The following is a 24,097-nucleotide window of genomic DNA, read 5'->3' as shown; positions in this document are numbered from 1 at the left end:
CCACACCTGGCCATGAGGGGGCGCCCCACGGTGTGTGACCTCGGGCCCAGGCCCCCTGTGAATCAGCGGGGAAATGCCGCCCGGGGCGTCAGGCCAGCGTCCAGGCAGCAGACGGCGTAATGCCGGAGCCTGCGTGAGGGGGACCAGAGACTTCACTTCCACGCCCAGGCAGCAGGGCAGAGGTCGGAGAGGTGCCGGAGCCCAGCTCCCTCCATCCTCCATCTGCATCTAATCAGTGCTGCTTCGTCCGTGGGATGCATCCTGGCTGCTACGTGTACCCGACAAGCCTGGGTCCTGCTGCAGCCGGTTGCTGCCTGGAGTGCCCCTGGTACCGGCAGAGGGCCTGGCGGCGGGCCCTCGGGCAGGGGGCTTGCTGACGTCCCTAGCGGCATTGAGACACAGCACTCGTGCAGCTTGAGCAGCTTTCCTGGGAGGGGAGAGGGCACCCTCTGCCCGCCATTTCCAGGCGGTAGGCTCAGCCCGCGGGAGTGGAGCGGTGAGCCTGGGGGGATGGATTTCTCCTGCCCACCTTCACCCCCATGACCCGTGCTTGCACTGGCCCAAATGTCATGAACTGTTTCTAAGCGAGTCTCCCTGGAGGCCGCGTGTTCAGTTTTAGCCTTAATCAAAGCCACAGGAGCCTTAGCAAAGGAAAACATATGAGTAACCACAAAGTTTCCTTCCAAAGCTCTTTATCATTTGTGTTTAACGTTTTTTAAAGCATATGTGCGAGCCATCTGAATTAGAGTAATATGCATCTATTAGGCAGCAGCAGCTGCAGGTTTTGTGTTTCTGATTAGAACGGATTGGATTCTGTGGTTTAGTGATGTGCAAAGGATTGGACTTTGGAGAGATTAAAATTATTTTCAGCATTAAGCACAGTATTTCTAAGCTAATGCACGCAGTCTTGAATATAGATTCACGGACCAAAAAGATTATAAAACATTAAATCTATGTAAATTCAGCTATAAATTTATGTTTGAGCAAATTCAACAAGAGATTTGACTTGGGGGCTTACAGCAAATAGATTTTATTTTAAATGCATATTGCAATCTTTAACTGCAGTGCTGTATTCCCCTTGAAAATTCCACAGCTGACTGAATTACCAACAGTCACAGTTGAGAGCCCAAGCAATTATACCAGAATGTGTTAATAATAAAACAGGAAAATGACTCTGTGTTTGTCTGGTCTAAAGACAAAAACAGATGTTTGCACCACATTTCAAAGAGTGGTAGTGACTGGCTCCCTTCACAGGAGACGCAGTCAAGGCAGCTGAATGCTGCATCTTTTGGGTAGCATTTGTCCTGTGCCTATTAAGGTCCTGCCCCTCTGTGATACTGAGCTGAGGGAGTCACTATACAAACTTTTTCTCTATGGTGGAAGCATAAAAATATAGTGAACAAAGGCTCCTTTTGAGTGGGATTGCAGGAACCCTACAACATAATGAACAAGCTGCCTACACAGATATACGTGACAGCTGTGACTGAAGCAATAAACAGGATAATCTGGATTTAAATAAGCCACAAGGGGGATTTGGCAACATGTAAATTCGCAAATTTATAAAACGTATCCTTTGAAAATTAAGAGCTTGTTTGAAACCAGCAGCTAAGAACAATTACTCAAGCACACTTCTCCAGTAAGGGTTTAGAGCCGGCCTTTGCGGCAAACTGGAGTGAGAGAAGGGGACACAAAGTTACTGCCACTCTCTGCATGGTGGCACTTGTAGACCTGATTAGTTCAATGGTCTATCAGGAGAGAACTGCGTACAGTGAGTCTCCCCTTTGGACCCTGGAGCAGCAGACGTGGTCAGGGAGGGGCCAGGGTGGGATGCAGGAAAGGCTGGTTTGTTTTAGCATCAGTGCTGCGGTGCCATGGGGTGAGTGTGAAGGGAGGGATATATCAAAAGCCAAACGAGCGCGCAAACAACACGTGTGTGTTAGTCAGTTAGGACAATTCCTGGACCCCAGCCCAGGACTGGCAATAAACGTTTCCGGGTGACAGTGTACAGCATAGATAAGCAGGAGCCCTCATGTCCCTTAGACACTCAGAGGATGGAGCCTTTTCATAACCCCACTGATGGGAAGTGAAGGAGTGGTGTGAAGGAAGCCTGGAGAGCAGCTGAGTGGCTCAGCTGTCCTTTCTGGCTATGCAGCGCGATGCCAATGTTAAACACAATTCCACAGCAGCCAGCCGAAGAGAACCACCCCACCCAGGCAGGCTGGCATGGGTTAGCGTCCTGTTTACACACATGCAGTGAGAGCAGAGCTCATGACAGGCAGGACTGGGAAGGGTTAACTGCTCTGAGGAACATGCCTTTGATGCTGGCTGTTTGGCTGCTTGACGTTTGAGACTCTTGCTATTTTCAACACCACGAGTGAAATAGCGGCAGGTGTTTTTCTCTCCTGTGCACTCGGCACCTGCACTGCTATTGGGCACAGGCAGAGACCAGGCCAGCAAGGATGTAGGGAGAAAGTGCTGGCCAGGAAACCCAAACATGCTCTCAGGCTGGTGAGACATGAATTCTGACCCGCCCGGAACCCGTCAGACTAACAAAGGAGAGAACCAACGTCCTGCACAATAGTGCCCCCGAGAGGCCAGCATGTCAGAGGTATCCGTCCCGGAGGTGCAGCTTCCTTACGGCATCCCAGCTCTGCTTTGGCTTCCCTGATAGTCACTGCCCAAGGTGCTCTGGATGGGGACTGGATGCTTAGAGAAACGTCCGTTCCCGCACACGGCACGCTTACATCCAGTCTGCTGTTTGCTTTCATCCCTGCCCTGTGTTAGAAAACCCATTTGCCTGTCTTCCAAGCAGCTCCCTCCCATCCAGTGTCTAAACCCTAGATTATTATCCCCCGGGAATTACTGGGCCAGGCCTGGCTCTAAACTGAATTACCCTTTTTTCACCCTGTATCTCAGTGCAGAGCCCAGTAGCTTGGGCTTGGAGAGGGGCAGAAATCCCTGAGCAGCTCTCCCGCTCCATCGGGGGCGCTTGCATAGGACCCAGCCCTCCCCATGGTGTCATGAGAGACTTTTGTTGCTGACAGTCCTTCAAAGTCAAGCGTTCCCTCCACCCTGGCCCCTGCTTGCAAGCCTGGCCCCGCACTGGAGGCAAATCTTCCAGACCTGTATGTATGAGCTCAGCTGTGAAGCAAGAGTGAAATCTCTTAGCCGGTCCCTTCTCCTCCGTCTCCAGCACCCTTCTGTCACTGCTAACTCCCCATCTTGCTTTGCACTTGTCTCCAGGTGCACAGAACTGAACACAGTCCCGGGATGTGGTGGGGCTCTCAGGTGATTAGCTCTTTATTGTAATTTCTCGGCTCCTGTTTATTGTGATCGGATCAGCTGAAGGGCTCCTGTAATTAAGAGCTTGTCAGTGGCTCTTCCGTAAATCCCTCATTTGTTTGGTTTGGACTTGAACATCTGCCAATGGAGCGCGGGTGTCCCCACCAGGCAGGTGAGGCTCTTAGGCATTTATTTACACAACAGTTTGTTTCCAGCGCTATGGTAGAGTAACACTGAGTACACTAAACACGAAACTATGGAAAGGACAATCCCTTTGCCTTGGCCTCGTCACCTGAGCACCTGGCAGAAGATAGTGCTCTAACCCTTTGACAAATCCTGCAGCCAAACTCCCAGCTGGCGGGCGCCCCGTGGGCAGGAAGGGCTGATCAGGGAGGCTGTATTTCCTACTGAATTTGGGTTCATTTTTATCTCATTAGCCTTACGGTCACCCCAATAAATAAGAGGCGCACCCAACAGTCACGGCCACCAAATACACAGGAATGGTTCAGGCAGCAGCAAACCCCTGTATTCCTGAGCCCATCCCCTGCCCAAAGACTCCAGGAACAGGTGAGTGACAGCAGAAGGCTTGGGGCAGTTTTCCTTGTACAGCGCCTAGCACATGATGTCCTCGTCCATGGTTAGGGCACCTGGGCACAGACGGAAATACACAGATTAATAATAAATTGCCAGAGTCTATCCCAGAGCATCGGTGCCAAAGGCGGGCAAGCCCGGCTGTGGGCATGGCCACACGGAGGGGTGGGATTAGACTGGTGCAGGGCCCCTTGCAATCAGCGTCCACAAGCACATCTCTATAAGTGGGCAGTGACCAGGGCGGGGTGTGGCCAGCCTTGGTGCCGGCAGAGGACAGATTCAGGGCATTCCCAGGCAGCCTCCCATGTCAGGAGTCCTGGGGAGACCCAGCTTTTTAAAGCTTCTGTCCTCCAGGATGGAGGCTGCTCACAGCCCTGCCTGCCCTGGGGGCGTCTCGCTGCTCAGCACAGAGGGGAACCCAGAGCCTGCGCGGTGTCTCCTGGGAGTTAGATCACAACTGGACTGGCCGAGTGGTTTGTGCATGAAAATCTGCGGCGGGGGCCTCTCTTCGCCCCCCCTTCCTGGACCGCGTGCGACTCGTCGTGCATGCTGCCGTGGACGGCTGCCCTAGGGGGAGAGGGCTGGCGGCTCCAGTCTCCCGCCCACTTCACGACTCCTGGCCTGGCTGGAAGCCATTACCACTGGATGCCTGTGTGGGAGCCTGGTGGGCAAGAGAGGCGCAGGGTGCAACGGACATGGAACCCCAGGCCGGGGCCGGGTCTGGCACTGCTGCTGCCCAGCGGGCCAGGGCTGCATTCCCAGACAGCACTGCAGCTCCTGGAGGCCGGGGAGCACGTCTCTCCCATGCTGCCTGTGGGGCCTGGCCCACGGAAGGAGACCGACGATGACGTCTCTGGCTCCAGGACTGTGCAGCGGCCTTGAGCCAGTTCCAGAGGCATTTGACAGCACATGTTAGAAGGGAGCCCAGCCTGCTCATCCCACCTCACCTCCTTCCTTGGGCCCAGTCCTCGTGGTGCACCGCTGCAGCCCCCAGGCTCCCTCTCGTCGGGTTCACTCAGAGCACCGAACAGCGGCCCCGTTCTGCCATCCGCCAGCCTGGCCTAGGTGACCTTGTTCCTGTTGTCACAGTTTCTGACTCAGATTAGCATCAGTCAGTCAATTTCACCCACCCTGATCCTTCCATTTGCTCAGACGATTGCATAAGAAAACAGCCTCTCATGTCTGGGAAATTGTAAACAAGTGTTATTGCTGAGCTGGTGTCAGGGTAATTGAAATCCCCAGGATCAGTGACTCTTTGTTGTCGCCTGGCATTCCAGCCCAGCTCGCAAAGCTAGAGGACTCTTACTGCTGCTGCTTCTCCTTTGCATCCTCTGCTGTCTCAGCTGATCAGCCGTGCACTGTAGGTCTCTTCTGGAGATAGGGACCATCTTCCCCCGCCCCACGCGTTCTCTGCCTCCCTGCTGTGTCTGCATGTCATGTACATAAGCACTATAATTACACAACAGTATTTTAGCATCCTGTTAATCCACTCTCCACGTCCCAATTTGCATCCTCGCATCTTAAATGCTGAGATTTGGGTTTCTGCTTTGGCCAGCGGAAGGAACAGCCTCTCCTTGCTGGGTAGCTGACTCTCGGGGCAGGCAGTTCTCAGCAGAGGTACGAGCACCATTGTTCACCTGGAGGAGAGGCTTCAAAAGATTTGCTCATGAACTGAGACCTTATATATTCCTTTAGAGGCAAGGGAAAAGGGATCTGAGCTTCTGTTTAAAGCCTTCTGAGTTCTAGCCTGTTACAAAATAATTACTGGTTTAGAGAAGGGAGATTGGGAACATCTGTTTTCTGCCTCATTACACAAGAGCAAGGGGACAGTCACTGAAATAAAAGGTGTGAACTCTAAAATCAGTAAAAGGAAATATGTTTTTATGTAATTAGCCTATGGAACTCACTGGCACAGGGAGTTGTTGAGGCAAAGAGCTTAGTAAGATTTGGAAAAGAACTGGACATAATTCTGGATATTCTTGAGATCCATAGAAATCATAATTAATAGCAATGGATGTTGGACAGGATATTGAACCTCCTGCTTCAAGAGTTAAGCCAATCTCTAACTATTGGCGATTACGGTGAGACATAATGTAGGGAGCAAATTTGCTGCTGTAGGGTTCTTACATCTTCCTCTGAAGCATCTAGCTCTGGCCAGTGTTGGAAACAGGCTACTGGTCTAGATGGAGCATGGGTCTGACCCACAATGCTAGTTGCTAGTATACTGTGGATACTGTGGTGGTGAGTGCAGGGCAAGCCAACACACAGCAAGAGAAGAGAAGTAAAATCATTGCACAAGTTTTGTTTACTCTTCACTGTTGATGGTGCATGTTGATTTTTTGCAATTAACATACCCTGGCTCAATGAAAACAGACTAGCCAGCTCGGCTTTCGTTTCTAGTCAGTCAGTTTCCATTTCTGGTTCTCATGGGCCTGCACAATGCTGCTAATGTCTGGGTATGCATGTTGCAGACACTTCAAGGGAACAGATGTTCAGCCCCAAAACAAAATGTATCTGATTTTCTACTATTGCTAAAACAGATGTTCAGCATTGATGTGCCCAGCAGTAATTGTCCAGTCGACCCTACTGCAGTCCTGTGAGGTCCTGGGGGAGGATTGCTCCCATTTTACTAGTGGAATTTGAGGACCAAAATTGCCACAAAAAGGGCCACGGGTTTGGTCACCCAACTGTAGACACACAGGGCCTGGCTACTTTGGGTGCTGAGCACTCATCATCGCAGCAGGAGCTTTGGGTGTGCTGCACCCCTGCCTGATAAGCAGGACCCATGGTGGTTTGTTGAACCCCCAGAACTAGTGGCCACTTCTTAAAATATTAGCTTAAGTGGCCTGTACTGGGCCATGGGGGAGGCTGGATCAGAACATAGATGAAAACTCAGAACTCCTGATTCCCAGGCCTGTGCTCAAAGCACAGGGCCAGCTCTCCTTCTCCAGCACCAGGCAGTGGTGTGGGAAGGGTAAGGACTGGAGCTGGCCAGGGGTCTGTGCAGACCGTTTCCTCATCAAGAAATACAGTTTTGTCAACACCCACATTTGTTTGTCAATGAAAAATGGAACTGAAAGGAAACAACCTTTGAATTCAGATTGCAGGTTTGAAATGAAACTTTTTGTTTCAAAATTTCTTGTGGGAAAAGCAACATTTTTCAACCAAACATTTTTCACACCGATGTTTTCTGTTGGCGTTTCTCTCAGGAAAAGCGTTGGTTTCCAAGCAGCGCTAGTCAGGACAGAGCGACAGGAGCAGGCTGAGCTGGTGCTGGTGGACACGTGCACAGGTGCACTGTGAGGGCCGCCTCTGGTCACACTCGTTCCTGCGGCCCAGTCCCTCACTCCAGGAGTGTCCCTTTGAACGCAGTCCGCCTGCTTGCAAGGCTGAGGGAGCAAGGCTGGCTGAATCTGGCTCATGGTTTTGACTCTCTGACCCACAGGATCTCTTCAGTTGCTCGGATTCCATTGTGCCCCCGATCCTGAGTGTGATCCTGAGTGTCTGCTATTCCTAGGTCTCCCATGAAAATCACACCGCACCTGATTAGCTGCTGCTAGTGAGAGCGTGACAAGACGCAATTCTGGGTGGAGATTAGTGAGTCACTTCTCCCCAGTACCACATGTGCCCCGTGACCCTCTGCGCAGCCATACAGAGGGCACACGGCAAGGGAGGGAGATGCTGTAGAGAATTCACTGCGGTAACAGCCCGTAACCCTGCCTGGCGGCTGCATCCCCCACAACACTGTGCAGAGCTACCCAGGAAAGACAGCCGGAGTGACGTGCTTCCTACAGAGTGATTTTCCTCATGCTACTTGAGCTGCCCACCCAATTGCAGCCCTTGGCTCTTGCATCCGGCCTTGCTGGATGTGCAAAACTCAGGGGCCGGCACTAGCTGTCAGCTGGAGGGGCTGGCCGCAGTTTATGACATAAGGGAATGATGACTTGACCCTGCCTTGTGCGGCTAGAGCAAGTCACAGTGCAGGCGGGAACAGGGGTGAAAGACAAGACATGACCAGTGGGAAAGGCTCAGCTGTCATGATCTCCAAGGAGCCCCTGGGTCGGGATGACACTTAGAGCACAGGCCTGCTACATGGAGTCCTTTGCCTTCTCAATACAAGCTAGCCCAGGGGTCGGCAACCTTTCAGAAGTGGGGGGCCGAGTCTTCATTTACTCCCTTGAATTTAAGGTTCCGTGTGCCAGTGATACATTTTTAACCTTTTTAGAAGGTCTCTTTCTAGAAGTCTATAATATAAAACTAAACTATTGTGGTATGTCAAGTAAATAAGGTTTTTAAAATGTTTAAGAAGCTTCATTTAAAATTAAATGACAATGCAGAGCCCCCCGGACCGGTGGCCAGGACCCGGGCAGTGAGAGTGCCGCTGGAAATTGGCATGCGTGCCATAGGTTGCCTACCCCTGAGCGAGACAGTGAGTTTCTTCCAGCCTCCTGGCTGTGATGAACTTCCCTAGGCAGGCAGTGCACCGCTGCCTGCAGCCAGACCCCGTGAAACAGCAGGACAGGGACACCTAGGCACGAGGAAGGCCCCAGGTTGCATCCTACAGATGCTGCACAATAGAAGAGGGGCGAGCGCTCAGGTGTGTACCAAGCAGGGTATAGTCTGAGGAGACAAAGGCTGGAAACTGCCAGGCCTTAAAGGACACCAGCCAAGATACAAACCCAAACTGAGCATGCCTGGCAGTGGGAGGGCCAGTCGCTCATAGCAGTTCCTATTCTCCTGAAGGGGAGAAAGGGCCGAAGAGCAGCAGACTGTCCACATGAGCCCATGAGCACAGTGATAACTGATTCTAATCCACTAGACCAGGGAGCCTGAGCAGAAAGATCCCAGCTCCAGAAGACAGGCTGCCTGCAGCCCATATCTGTGTCGTACGATCACCCGCAGCCCCCACAGTCACATCCAAACAGGAACAAAACATGGTAGTTGGAAAGAATTGTGTGCCAGCACCTGCCCCCAGACTGGCAGAGGCATTTCCCAGCTCCTACTCTTTCCTGCTTCCTGCTCTGGCTGAGCCAACACCACCAATCTAGTGCATCATTCTGGGGGCTGTCGCGGCGTCGGGGGGAGCCAGAGGGAGACAGGGGCTTCCCTTCCCAACACATGCACCAGCTGGGGCTTTCTGCACGTTGGACTAAGCATGAGAAGCAGCATGCTCAGGACCTGTCTCCTCTTTATTTGTAATTGAGTCGGTTACGGAGGCAACGCACAGAAATGGGCTGTTATGAATTACCATCAAATCTGTTTTGTGGCTTGAACAACAAAACCATAACACACTGATTTCCGTAGTTAATGGATCAATAGAGATCTCGGCTAGGAGTTCTTCAGGAAAAACAGCTTGATTGGACTGTCCTGCCTGGTACCTTGCCTTTGTCCTCCACCAGGTCTTCAAACAGACTGATAATTATGATAATTACTGGTTTCCTTGAAGCCCCAGCTCCTGGAGTCAGGTGGAGATGTGATGATTTCAGCTTTCATTCTTAAAGAAAAATTAAGTTTCTAGCCTTTGTGGCTGTGGAGAAAGCTTCCAAAGGTGATCCCAGGGCACCCTAAAGCAGTGGTTCTCAAACTTTTGTACTGGTGACCCCTTTCACACAGCAAGCCTCTGAGTGAGACCCCCCTTAACAATTAAAAATGTTTTTATATATTTAACATCATTATAAATGCTGGATGCAAAGTGGGATTTGGGGTGGAGGTTGACAGCTCACGACGTCCCATGTAATAAGCTCGCGACCCCCTAAAGTTTGAGAACCCCTGCCCTAAAGGCTCAAAAAGCAGGAGGCAAATAAAAAGAACCCCAAATCCATTATTGTACATAACCTCATTATTTTAAAGCCAATCTCAGGATTTTTGGTGCTTTTTGACTCAGTTTTTCAACATTTGGGGTTGGCAAGGCTGTTCAAGGCCCAGAATTGGAGCCAGCCTTTGCCCTAGACTTTCTTCTCTCTCTGTCCTGCCACCTCCCACCATCTCTAGAGCATCCTGGTGATCTTCCCCCTCTCCCCTGACATCCCTCGTTTCCTCTTTTCACGCTTATGGCTCCTTGAATAATGTCCTTCCTAAATCCTCACAAGCCAGACATCCTGGAGTCCGCTACTCTGGCTGCCCGCCCTGGCCTTCCCTCTGCCCTGGGGCTGGGGCTGGAGAAAGGCTGTTCTGCTTGTGTCAACACCTCGGTCCCCAGCCCGCCACATGCACACATTCAGAATCACTTCCCATTTGAACATCTTGTCTAAAAACCTTCCTTTCCCATTGGGTCTCGGAGCCTGGAGGGTACTCTCCCTCTGTTCCACCCCGCTGCAAAGGCCTTGCCACACTCTGTAGGAGACACGCAGACACAGGCTAGCAGGGGTGCCACCTTTCATGACTTTATCACACGTCTTGAAATATTTGGTGTTTGCTTTAAAGCCCCAGTTCTTGGAGCCAGGTGACTGAATCTCAGCTTGCCTTTAAAAAAACAACACGTGTCTAGCTCTCAGGGGTGAGGAGAAAAACTTGAAAATCTGACCCGAATGCCCCTAAAGGCTCAAAATACAGAAGGCGAATAAAAAAAAAACCTCAGCTGGACTGGAGTTTATTCCCCTAAACCCATGATTTTCAAACCAGTTCTCTGATTTGGATTGGCCTGGCTCATGACGTACGCATGCTTGGGGTTGGCGAGACTGTACTAGGCATTCGTTGTTCTGATATTGCTCAGAGTCCTTAACAGAGAGATTTCAACCACCATCCACCAGGAGCACCCTGGTGTGTTTGGCTCACACGTTAACCTGCTGCTGGATGAATTAAGCATGAATGAGGCTACGTTACACTTAGTAAAAGTCATGGACAGGTCACGGGCAGTAAAGTAACGCTTGGGTGCTCGGGGGGGGGGGGGCGGCCCAGGACCCCTGCTGCTGCTGGGGGGAGGGTTGGCAGGGCTGGCAAATTCCCTACCCAGCTCCACGCAGCTCCCCAGAAGTGGCAACATGTCGCTCAGCGACCAGGCACAGGGATGGCCAGGGGTGCTCCATGCGCTGCCTTTGCCAGCTCCGCAGCTTCCATTGGCCAGAAACTGCAGCCAATAGGAGCTGCGGGGGCGGTGCCTGCTGGCGGAGGCAGCCCGTGGAGCCACCTGGCTGCACCTCCCTCTGCCTAGGAGCTAAGGGACATATTGCTGCTTCAGAGCCCTCACCCCCTCCCACTCCCCAAACTCCCTGAGCCCCCTCCCACACCCACACTCCTGCTGCTGCTGTGAGGGCAGGGGGCCCGAGACTGCCCCAGCACCGGCTGCCGCAGAGGTCACGGACGTCACGGAGTCCATGACAGACTCGCAGCCTTAAGAGTGATGCGTAGACAAAGCACGGGAACAACCTGCCACTCCAGTTAGCGTGGGGATGGTACTCCTTCATCCTCCGCTCTCACTAGCGAAATGGAACGTGTTTTCCTCAAGCAAATTACAGGCTGTTACATGTTTACAACTAATTGAGCCCTTTCTTGGAAATGAGGTTATTGGGGAGGAGAAATGCATGAAAAGGTTTCTGTTTTGGCTGTATGATTGCCTTGCGTTGCTTGAGAAAACATGATAAAATCCTGCTGACTTTTTGCGTGAGTGTCCTGCGTTCTCAGCATTTGGGTTTTCGGCACTAGATATTCAAATATTTTACTAGCCAGAGCAAACACTTGCCTTTCCTAATGATCTAACATAACTATGTGGGAAGAGGAAAGTAAACATTTATGGCATTATCTCCTCAAGTGGGACACTTCTGCTTATTCCTGAGCATCCTCTTTTGTGAGAGAAGTGACTGGGATCTGGGACTGATTCAAGGCTTGACGGGGGGCATAATAAAGTACCGTCTCTTCAGAGACCCAGCTGAACAGGCTGGCTGCAAGATTTCTATGGTAAAGAGGTGTGTATTAGCACAGTATTGCTCATCCATTCTCCATTCCATGGAAGAGGACTGGATCCTGTCCTCATTGTGGGGTAACTCTGTGTTGCTGAGTCTAATGCTCAAGCCTCCCTCTGTGAGAGTGGAGATGTCTCAGAATGTAGAGGGGGAATCTGCAGCCAGCAATATCACTTCCACTGTTTGTAAACTGGTGTTTCTTTCTGTTATCATTCAATAAAACTAAATCAGCTCTCCAAAAATCAATAACTATGGAATGCAATTAAGCCCCTGCAGCTGAGTGCATTTAGAGCACAACTGCTAATCTGGAGGGAGATTTGATAAGAAGGAAATAGAGTATTACTCTTCAGAAATTCTTGCTAACCTGATCTTCAATATCATATTTTAACAAATTTACCGAGCCACTTAGCCTGCAGCGCTAGCAGCCCGCCGTGCACTGAACTCAGGGCTGCGGGTGGTACACTCGTGAATCGCGTGAGGGCCAGTGAACTCAGCACGCTGGGGGAAATCACTTAGCTGCTGCACTCTGTAAACACTGGCCTTTTATTTGAAGGGGCCAGATCGCATCCCCCTTCTCCATGGTAGGAGGATTAGCATTTTGGTGCAGCGCACACAGCCATATGCAGGGCTGGATTCTCCCCATGCAAGCCTACAAGTGCCGTCAGTCATTTGCTCAGCTGATGAAATCCATCAGCTCTGTTCTGTCACTTTAATCTGTTCTGCTCAGTTGCATCAGACCAGCCTAATTTCCAGGCAGAAATTTGAGCATTTCAGTTCCAAATTTTCTCAACAGAGTTTTCTGAAATCTATCAAGAAATTTCACGCTGCCATGCTTGGATTGTTTGGCCGGTGCAGGCAGGGCCAATGCACAGGGGTATTGTGTGCACTGAAAGTTCACATCTGCAAGAGCTGAGGAGGGGACACTAAGCCTGGGAGTATGTACAGCTGGGCGCATACTGTAATTAGAGCTATTTCTGGCTGGTCATTTGCAAAGAGACAGTGGTGAGTGGAAGTGATTTCCATGGGAATGTGAACACCAGTCTGAATTACTCAGGGAAATTGGAAAGGTGCATGTGCGCAGGTGCAGGTCCACACATTTGATTGGGTGAATTTGCCATGTAGATCATTGGCAGCTGTTTCTGCCGTTCGTAGTGTCTTTTGTCCAGCTGGCTGGTGTGCAATATATCAGAAAACCACAAGCGCAATAGTATTTACTGAAAAAGACACTCCGCTTTCGAGAGCCAATATTGTCAGCTTTGCTCTGAGCATAGTGAGGCGTAGTTTCTTTCTGCATTGAGCTGCCTTTCTCCTCCAAACACATCTCTTCCAGTTATTTAACTGGAGAGCCCATTCTGACATGGGAAACAGTCACAGAATCATAGAATCGTAGGACTGGAAGGAACCTCATGAGGTCATCTAGTCTAGTCCCCTGCACTCATGGCAGGACTAAGTATTATCTAGACCGTGTTTGTCTAACCTGCTCTTAAAATCTCCAATGATGGAGATTCCACAACCTCCCTGGGCAATTTATTCCAGTGCTTAACCACCCTGACAGTTAGGAAGTTTTTCCTAATGTCCAACCGAAACCTCCCTTGCTGCAATTTAAGCCCATTGCTTCTTGTCCTGTCCTCAGAGGTTAAGAAAAACAGTTTTTCTCCCTCCTCCTTGTAACAGCCTTTTACATACCTGAAGACTGTTCTCATGTCCCCTCTCAGTCTTCTCTTCTCCAGACTAAACAAGCCCAGTGTTTTCAATCTTCCCTCATAGGTCATGTTTTCTAGAATTTTAATCACTTTTGTTGCTCTTCTCTAGACTTTCTCCAGTTTGTCTGCATCTTTCCTGAATTGTGGCACCCAGAACTGGACACAATACTTCAGTTGAGGCCTAATCAGCCTGGAGTAGAGTGGGAGAATTACTTCTCATACACCATTGCAAATCCTAGCTCTTTGGGAAACGCCCTATAGACTTAATAGAGAATGTACACATCTGTACGAATCTCTGTTAAGTTCTGTAGGTTTTTGATGTAACTTGTATAGAATCCTACAGTTTTATCCCTGTTAACTTCTATGGGACTTTTCTATAAGGAAGCTAATGAGATTTCGCTGGTCTATTCACTCATTACTATCAATATGCACAGTGCAGAAAAGGAAGGAGTTGGTGGCTCAGAGGGTGGGGTGGAAAGAGGGCTGGATAGAGGGGTCAGAATAAATGGAAGAGTGGAGAGTCGTGGTTATCAGACAGAGATGGCTGGGTTGTAGGAACTGGCCTGAGAGAGACATACCGGGGGAAGGGATGGGGAGGGACCTGGATGCAGGCAGTCCATGGAGAGCAAGGAGTCACGCTGCTGAGTCTGAATTGGATTTTGAGAGATCAGAGCAGCTGCGGCAGTTGATGGAGTGTGCGGATAGTAGGGTCCCACCCCTAGAGCAAGGAACCAGTCTGGCTACAACATTTGGGCTCCCTGATGCCTAGAGACTGCGGATTAGGAAGATCAGGCAGGGGAGTGGTGCATGGGGGAGCTGACAAGGCACAGAGGAATAAGGGGCAAGTCAGATGCTAAGAAGGGTGACAGTGTCCCAAAAGGGATGAACGTCTGAATTCCAGCCACAGGAGATGTCAGGCGCAGACCGCAGGCTAGCATTCTTCACAGGAGGAACCATCAGCTGGCAGCCCTGCCTGGCGAGCCCCTGGACATCTGTGTAAACATGCTGACAAAGCTTTAATTGCCATTTAATTGTCGCACATGGCCGTTAAAACGGGAGCGGATTTGATAGTCCGCAGCGATTGTATACACACATGCCACTGCTTTCTGCTTCAGTGCAAAGCAGTGTCTGCATGTCAGGGACTTGGCGCCTACTGGGCGTGCAGCATTCTGCGGGTGTGGGGGGCCTTGTGCTTTGCTTTGCTGCTGGGCGCTGTGCATTGTGGGATGCAGAGCGGAAGCCTGCCAGAAGCGACTGGAAATCTGGCACTCAGGATCACAAAGCTCAGCAAAAGAGGTTGTTTGACAGCAACCCCGTTTACCACAGGGGGACCGGGGTGGGGTGGGGGACAGGACAGTCACCTAGCAAACCTCTTTGCCAAAAGAACTCTTGTCTTCAGTACCATAAGGCAGCCTTGGGCCCTTCTGGCAATATGGACAACTCTAGCCATCCATCACCAGCTTCCAAAGCCTTTCAGCTCAGAGCTGGTTCCTGGAACATGCACCACACCCGAAAGGAATTCTATGGCACAGGGAACTTAGTCTGCTAGGCCATCAAGTCGGGAAACATGAGCACACAGTACACGTAAAGCCACGGATGGCACTGAACAGTCTCCGACACAAGGCAGTGGCAAGTTCACCTAGCTGGGCCTTGTCTAGCAAACATCTCTGCTTGCAGTTGTCCACTGGGGAACCCCACAGGAGGGCGGCTTGCCTGTACGCTGCTAGGCAGCAGCAGTGTTGCTGCGGTTGTGGACCCCGAGGGGCTGGTAAAGAACCGTTTCAAGTTATTTTCTCACCCTATGTTTGCACTGAAAACAGTTTCCCATGTGAAGGGCCTGATCCTGCAAGATGCTGAGCAGCGTCACCTTGCATTAAAGCCAATGGGAGAGGTGGGCAATGCAGCGGCTCCTCTCAGGGGATGCTCAGCGCCTCGCATAATCATGCCCTGGCATTATTTTACAAGTTCTAGCCCACTGCTGAGTGACCACCCCTCCCCCGGCTAATTACCCACTCAAGCAATACAATAATCATGAACATTTGGGGCAACTTACACCAAGCTAAACATCCCAGTGTGTTTGAGAGAGAGAGTACAGCTGCAAAGTTTAAAAATCAGAAAGTTGAACTGAAAATAAAATGGGCGTTTTTGTTTTATTTTATGCCCAAAACATTTAAATTTGTGCCAATTGCAAACGCTGAAACAATGAGCATTGCTCTGACACTTGGCACTAATATCTGATATAAACCCCGTGCACTGGGGACCTGTTTCCTGCCTGCCTTGCCCCTTACTTACCTCGCTGACTCCTGCACAGAGTGGGTGTTGAATGGCACCACTCTGGCTGGGAGATGTGTCACACACACATTACACAGGTGCCAATCACTACATGAAGTACAAGGCGGCGGCAGCCAGGCCTCTGGCATGCTGGGTGAGGCAGGATGTTGCACAGTTGCTCTTTCTGTAGCTGGGGGGTAAATTTTCCAGCTGATAAATAAACGTTCTCAAGCCAGGAGCCACAAGAGAAGAGCAGAACCCGCCCTGGCCGTGAGAAGAGACCCACGAGTTCTCTTCCTGTTCCTGGGAGCGTACTGCCCTGCCAGCCCTGCCCAGCACAGCGTGCGTGTGACCTGGAGGCACTCTGTGCCCGGTGTACAGCGAAGGTCGTCAGCCAGTCTGGTACCCAGCAGATAAGGTTCAAAAGATGCTCTAATGCACATACTGAGCCCATGATTCAAAACCTTCTGGTTTGCGACATTAATCTTTGGCTTGGGCCACATGAGCCAGGCATTTACTTCTCCATTTTCTTAGATATAAAAGCTATCTGGACTGCAGCTGCATTTTACAATATGATAATATGCTATCCAGGAAAGTCTTGCTACATGTTAATTTATCCAGTAGGCAAATTCCTTTTGGCTAATAAAAGTGCTTGCGCAGGAAGCTCAAAACCCAGCAGCAATTAATTATTGACAGAGCATGTGAATTAGAGATAAAAGAAAAGTCATTCTTCCTCACACACAAGATAGTAAATAAATTTAATTATTGTACTAGAAACAAGGGATCTTATTCTGTATTAAGTTTTATTAGCTGAGACATTTAAAAGCATGTCATCATAATAAAAAGGTCTTGTGTAATCCTAAATGCACCACTTTGGTACAAGGCTTTGAAGTGTATAGACTTAATTGAGCAAATGGTAGCAGATGGCTTGCTGTACAGACAGGTATTGTACAGGTTTATTGTCAATTAACTCTTGTCTACATATGCCTATGGCAAATTGACTGTATAATGTGTTACTGAGACTGGCTTTAACACTTGATGTACTTGCCTTCCCGGGTTCTGAAGCCAAAGGACACTAACCGGCATTAGGTCTCCAGAGATTATGGGGTAGCTAGTGTCACTCCCTCGAGGGGTGCCCTCAGTCTCACTGGGACACGGGCTTCAAACTCACTGCGCATGGCCAGAGGGGAACCCACATGCCTGAGTTTCCTTGGGAGCTGGATTCCTACTGCAGAACTAAGCTCTCTCTCTCTCTCTCTCTCCCTCCTGTTCCTTTCTCTACAGGAATGTGATGCCCAAGACTCTGGATGGACAAATAACGATGGAGAAGACGCCGAGCTATTTTGTGACCAATGAGGCCCCAAAGCGCATTCACTCCATGGCCAAGGACACCAAGCTGATCGTGGTGGTGCGGAACCCCGTCACCAGGGCCATCTCGGACTACACGCAGACGCTCTCCAAGAAACCTGAGATCCCCACCTTCGAAGTACTCGCCTTCAAGAACCGGACCCTGGGACTGATCGATGCCTCCTGGAGCGCCATCCGCATTGGGATCTATGCGCTGCACCTGGAGAACTGGCTGCAGTATTTCCCACTTTCCCAGATCCTCTTTGTCAGCGGCGAGCGGCTGATTATTGACCCAGCTGGGGAAATGGCCAAGGTCCAGGATTTCTTAGGCCTCAAAAGGATTGTGACAGAGAAGCATTTTTATTTCAATAAAACCAAGGGGTTTCCTTGTTTGAAGAAGCCAGAGGACAGCAGCGCCCCCAGGTGCCTGGGCAAATCCAAGGGTCGAACTCATCCCAAAATAGACCCAGATGTTATCCACAGACTGCGCAAGTTTTACAAACCATTCAATGTCATGTTTTACCAAATGACAGGTCAAGATTTCCAGTGGGAACAGGAAGAAAGTGATAAGTAAAGCCAAGAGAGCAGGGAAAAAGCTATCTGCTATCTAGAGGTGAATCGTTGTCAGAGACACTAAACTCATACAGGGCTAAAGTCTCAGTCTTGTGACAAAGAGACTCTTGCAGCGTCAAGGTTAAAGTCAAGCTGAACAGCATTTCTAGCTCTGAAACCTTCATGTCACAGCGAGTACAGGGTTGCATTTGGGTCTGTTCCAAGCCCTCCCACTGTATTGTATTGCAAGAATTGCTGGGGGAGGCTCCAGTGGGACAGGGGAGGCTACCTGTTTCTAGCACTTTGTTCCTGGTGCTTCCTGTCAGCGCCAGATAGTCAGTGTTCAGTGAGTCCTACCCGCGGCCAACAAAGGATGAGGGAAGCTTATAGAATCCCAATAGCGACAAGGCAAGCCGACAGATTCAATTTCTTCTGCACTACTTTAGTTTTGCCTTGCTGGCAGTCAGGTGGTATCAGATCACACACACACACACAGCAAAGCTGCAAAGAATCTATTTACAGATACTTTACTTGTATACTAGTTACACCTTGCACTAGCTACCATTTACCAAGTGCCACAGATATCCTGAGCCCGAGTCTTTTCTCACTTCTGAGTGTAACTCCATTAACTGAATAGAGTTGCTTGTGATTTCCTCTGGTCTGCAGTGAGACAGAATCCAGGCTTCCTCTCTAAGTCCTCATATGCTCCTTTAGATGATCACGCGCTAAAAACCACTGCCATGCACTGGCACCTAAGAGCCAGCTGAGAGTGTTCTCATGGGATCCATCCCAGAAAGCTTGGCCTGGACGCATGGCATAGTCGCCTAGCAGAAGGTGCAGTGTCCCACTCACAGCTCTTCCTGCAGGCAGGGAATGAACTGGCATTTCTCAGTCATTCTGGAAGCCCCCTGCTTCCCCGCAGAGCAGATGGCAGTTGAGGTTGTCATTACAGGCGGCTTTTTAGTTCTTTGCTAGGTGGCCATTAGCCCAGAAGGAGAATCCTCTACTGAGTAAAACCTCATCACAGTATCTAGAGTGGTGTGCAAAATCCAGACACAGGCCAGACTTTCAAACACGCTGAGCAGCTGCAAATGCCACTGGAGTCCCTGGGGCTGTGGGTGCCAACCCGTGGGGCTATGGGTGCCAGCCGGTGGGGCTGTGGGTGCCAACTCGTGGGGCTGTGGGTGCCAACCCGTGGGGCTGTGGGTGCCAACCCGTGGGGCTGTGGGTGCCAGCCGGTGGGGCTGTGGGTGCCCAGCACTTCTGAAAATCCAGACTCAGCTGGGTTTGCAAAACCATGAAATAGTCTTCATCTTTGCTCCAAAATCTGCAAGAGAAGAAAAGGTCATTTCCACTGAGCGAGTGCTCACTACCCTGGAGAAAGCTTCATTTCCAAGTGGAAATGACAAAGGTTTATGATCAACCAAATTGGCAAATCCCGATGGAAACTATAAGATAAGCACCCATCACTCCTAGAATCTCAGCAAAACCGAAGCGAGCTGCAGGCCTGGATTAGCAAAGACAAGGTAGCGGCAGTTTGACACAGCTGCACTATATTCCATGTCTGTTACGGAGAAAAACCCAGTAACAGTGGGCATGAAAGGAAAACACTATGTTATCTGTGAGGGAACATTTCCTTCCTTGGGGTGATTTCTTGCTGTCTGGGGTTTATTCTCTTTTCTTTTCCTTTTATTTACTGTTTAAAAAGAGCAGCAGTGGGGCCTGCTTCTGCAGGGGGAGGGAGGAAGGTGTTTTATTTTTGTCAAGCCTCAGTGCTCCTTTGAGATGTTGCGTTTGTTGCTGTTTGAAAGCAGCAAGAAAACGCAGCTTATGCATACCTGAGCAAGACCAAGGCTCGGTTTTGATTAAGGTGGGAAGAAATCCTTGTTGATCCAACTAACCAAAGGAAATGTCACTAAAACACTGTTAAGCAAGGTAACAAGCTGAACCTGCTTTGGGTTTCATGGCCTGTCATGTGGTTCATTACACAATAAAGTGGGGCTAGTGCTTTGGATTGTATAAAAGGAGCTAAATTCATTTGTCAGATTTCGACCGTGGGCCAGGTTTGGGGAGCATCACATTCGTTCCCGCTGAAGTAAATGTCAGTTCAGATTAGCCTGATTAGGTTTTAAAACAGCGTCTGACAAAACACTTTCTCACCGACCTGCAAACCCAGAAATATATTGTACAAACATTGGAAATATGTAGTAAGGGGGGACATTCAATTGTTTCAGATGTTATTAAAACGTCGTTTCTTCTGCAAAATGAAAGCTGGGTTGTTAGGCCATTTGGTGCAAAATGATTCCTGGCTTCAGAGGGAGGGCATTTTTTTTAAATCTTCCCAATTTCTAGGGTCCTGCTGACATGGACACCCCAAGTCTTTTCTTATTTCACATGCCCTGCAAACCCGGAACTCGTTTTGGTCTCACTCCTGCCCGATGCTGAGCCCCGCCTGGAAATAAGCGGTTGCCCATCCACCCAGGGGAGATGATGGAACTGAGGGCACTCAGCACCTGGCAGGATCAAGCCCTTTCAACTAATCTTTGCAAAAGAGGATTAAAAAGTTTATTTTCCTGACCGTGGTTTCACTTGCAGTCAGAACAGTGGCACGTGAACCACAGCTGCTGCTGGGGCAGCCAGCCCAGCCCTTAGCAACAGCCTGCGCAAGGGGGAGCTTTTCGTTCCTACACGAGACCCTACTGAGCTCAGAGGCCCCCCATAGGAAACCTCCCCCAGACCGCACCAAAAATGTTCTTTGCATGTTTCAAAAGCCAGAGTGTTGCACTGCTCCCTCGTCAGGAGCCACCGGGGATCAGCCAGGGCAGCCGGGGCGGCGGATTGCTTGTGGTCTTTGGCTGCTCTTTTCACAGGCCCATTCCTGGAAGGAAAAGAGACTTGAGGAAAGACCCTGCCTGTGCGTGCTGACGCTGGAGTTCTGCGGATTGGTGAAAGCTTTCAGCCGGTAGCTGGGCAGGAGAGGTAGCTGGATCCAGTACAGTCACCCCCAGCCCGTTTGCTGTATTCCCAGAGCAGCAACGAAATGTTGACCCAGGATTCAGACAGCAGCGTGTGGCCATGGCAGGCTGCCTGCGCTTAAGTCTCCATCCCTTCGCCACCCTCTGGAAGGAGCTTGCTTCACCCCAGCCAGCTCGCCCACCCAGAGGCGAGCAATGGAAACGGTTACAAAGCTGCGTGTTCTCGCAGTGGCTTGCTCTGGAGGCAGGTGCCATTTGGCTGCGACAATAGCACTGGACCTGTCTGCATCCAGGGGATGCTGCGCCACCGGGGCTTCTTTTTGCCATATTTGAAGAGGTTTATTTTTTATATGGGTGACTTCCCTGCGCCCGAGGCGCTGACTGACTCCAGCAAAGGGGATGTGCTGCTCCTGCACTTTTCCAACGGCATTGCTGGTCGGCAGGGCCTGTTCTGGGGCTAGCCCCTGGTGAGCATTAACGGCCTGCTAAGAAGGCAAGGAGCCAGGAGAGACTCGGGTGCCGGGGGGAGGGGGTGGCTGTTCACTAGCATCACGCAGGATGCTGTTGCTCTTGGGAAGGGCAGGCCTGGCACATCCGGCCATCAGGAGGCGGTGACATGGCTTTGTCGGCTTGGGTGAGATGGTGACTTTTGTCTCTGCGTGCCCGCATGGTCAGTGACAAGTGTCTGCTTTTGTGATGTGCTTATGTGACTGAGGAGTTATTTTCTCTCCAGCGAGAGAGGGAGCAACCTGCTAGGAGAGAGTTGGGTTAATAACTTTTTTTTTTTTTTTACTATTTAAATGTCAGCATTACGACACACGGGAGATTGAATTTTGTATTTGATTTCCATTAGCAAAGCATAAATTATATTTAATTTTGTACACAGAGACTGGATGATTCATTGTTATGGAAAAGCAGGTACTTAATGGTTCAGAAATGAAAATGGACAATTTGTCCTTTTGAAACCAAACTGCAGTGCTGTCATCTCCTCCCAAACACACCTGTCTGTATCATTCTGTACCCGAACGATAGGAACATCTGCAAATCTTGAACTTAAAACTTGAACCTAACAGCACTAAACAATAAAACATTGTAACAGCTGCATTTCTCTGCTCCATTTCTCCTTGGTCTCCTCACAGGCATATTCCAGAGTGGCAGGAGTGGCAGGGGTGAGGGGAATTCTCTGCTCTATCCCGTAATCAACCTAATACCATAGAGACAGCTCAGTACCATGCAGGACCCTGGGCCCAGTCAGTCACTTGGGATGCAGGTAGTGGGAGATGTCCCTCTCTTAGTTTTCCATGACCGTGAGCGCAAATCAGATCCAAAAGGACCTGGGAGCAGGAAGAGAACAAACCGCGCAGCTGCTACTGGGGCAGAAAACCCACTTTGCCACTTGGGGGGCTCTGTGCCTTGCTTGGGTGTCCTCGCAGGGCTGAGGGCCTGGGGAGACGGTGTCACTCCCTGGGAAGGACAGAACCAGCAGCAGGGTAAGGCTGCCAGCGTTGTCTGAGCACTGCCTGCACGTTTCCCTGTGTGAGCTCGTTAATGGCGTGTTGAAAGGGTGTTTGGCAGTGACTCTCACGCTACATATGACCACAGCTGATGGCTGAGTCACCCCTTCCCCAGTGCTCTGCTGCCCGTCTTTGCTAGGCCTGGACTGCAGCCATGCAGCGACGCCGTCTCCTTTGCAGGGCCCTGCGTGGAACTAGCAAACACACAGGGTGTGTCTCAGGGCTACAGGAGCCTCACGCAGCCAGGCCGGGCCAACCACTGGGAGCCAGGGGCTCAGCCAACAATGGGCATCTCTGCTGTGAATTAGCCACAGACTGGCTGGGATTGTTACGCACTTGTGTCATCTTCTAACCTGCCTTGGAAGGGCATTTCAGCCCACAGGACAGTCAGAGACCATCCCCCCTGCCCTGTCCCTTTGGGTCTCTGAGTAGCTCAGTGATGGGAGACAGCTCACCCAAGCCACACAGTCCGCAATCAGGCAACCAACTCTTTTAGCAGCAGGAGGAGGGAGGATGATTCCCAGGGAGCTGCACAGAGCTGTGTGTGAATACCCAGTAGGTTGGGGGCTCCTTGCTCTGCACCCACTGCCCCATGTGTCAGGGTCTCTCAGCTCTGCACCCTAGGCCCAGTTGGGGTTAGGGGCTCTTGCTCTGTGTAAACACTCCTGCAAACAAAGTATGCCTTTGCAGACAATGAATGGAATTACAAACACCGTCAATTTATATCAATCAGAGGCTCGGAATTGTCGCAAATTGATAAGGGAAGCAAAGGGACACAAGAAGACATCTATGGCCAACAGAGTTAAAGAAAATAAGAAGGAGTTTTTTAAGTATATTAGAAACAAAAAGAATCTTGACAATGGTATTAGTCCACTACTAGATGGAAATGGTAGAATTATCAATAATAATGCAGAAAAGGCAGAACTGTTAAGTAAATATTTTTGTTCTGTATTTGGAGAAAAAACATGATGTAGTCATACCATATGGTGATAACACTCTTTCCATTTCACTAGTATCTCAGGAAGATGTTAAACCACAGCTACTAAAATTAGCTATTTTTATGTCAGCAGGACCAGATAGCTTACATTCAAGAGTTTAAAAAGAGGTGGCTGAGGAGCTCTCCAGACCAGTAATGTTGATTTTCAATAAATCCTGGAGCACTGGAGAAGTTTCAGGAGACCAGAAGGAAGCTAATGTGCCAGTATCTGAAAAAAGGTAAAGGGGATGACCTAGGCAGTTATAGGCCAGTCAGTCGGATATCAATCCTGGGCAAGATAATGGAGCAGCTGATACAGGACTTAAGTAATAAAGAATTAAAGGGAGGTAATATAGTTAATACCAATCAACATGGGTTTATGGAAAATAGATCCTGTCAATCTAATTTAATATTTTTGATGAGATTACAAGTTTGGTTGATAAAGGTAAATAGCGTGGATGTAACATATTTAGACGTCTTTAAGATATTTGACTTGCTACCACGTGATATTTTGATTAAAAAGCTAGAACAATATAAACTCATCACAGCCCACATTACGTGGATGGTTCTCAAAATGTAATTGTAAGCAGAGACTCACTATCAAGTGGATGTGTTTCTAGTGGGGTCTCATAGGGATTGGTCCTTGGCCCTATGCTATTGACCAATTTTATCAATAATCCAGAAGAAAATATAAAATCATCACTGATAACGTTTGCAGCTGACACAATAACTGTGGGAGTGGTAAATAACGAAGAGGACAGGTCATTGATACCAAGTAATCTGGATTTCTTGGTAAACTGGGCACAAGCAAACAATATGCATTTGAATATAGGTAAATGTAAATGTAGATATCTAGGAGCAAACAGGTCGGCCATACTTACAGAGTGGGGGACTCTGTCCTGGGGAGCAGGGACACTGAAAAGGCTTTTGGGGGGGGGGGTGGAAAATCAGCTGAACTTGAGCTCCTGGTGCAAGGCTGCGGCCAAAA

General features: G+C 49.9%; 1 protein-coding gene across 1 annotated transcript in view; it reads left to right on the top strand.

Moving 5' to 3' along the window:
• HS3ST4 (heparan sulfate-glucosamine 3-sulfotransferase 4) overlaps window positions 1-17,666 on the top strand; it is a 133,375-nt gene extending 115,709 nt beyond the window's left edge. The window contains exon 2 of the mRNA XM_077828716.1: window positions 17,030-17,666. Within this exon, the coding sequence (XP_077684842.1) occupies window positions 17,030-17,666 (637 nt within the window). The remainder of the gene's footprint in view (window positions 1-17,029) is intronic.
• The last annotated feature ends 6,431 nt before the right edge of the window (window positions 17,667-24,097 follow it).

Source organism: Eretmochelys imbricata, chromosome 10 (genome assembly GCF_965152235.1).
Source record: "Eretmochelys imbricata isolate rEreImb1 chromosome 10, rEreImb1.hap1, whole genome shotgun sequence".
In the NCBI taxonomy this organism is placed as follows: Eukaryota; Metazoa; Chordata; order Testudines; family Cheloniidae; genus Eretmochelys; species Eretmochelys imbricata.
Note: the sequence above shows the minus strand (reverse complement) of the source record. Positions and strands in the feature narration are given on the sequence as shown.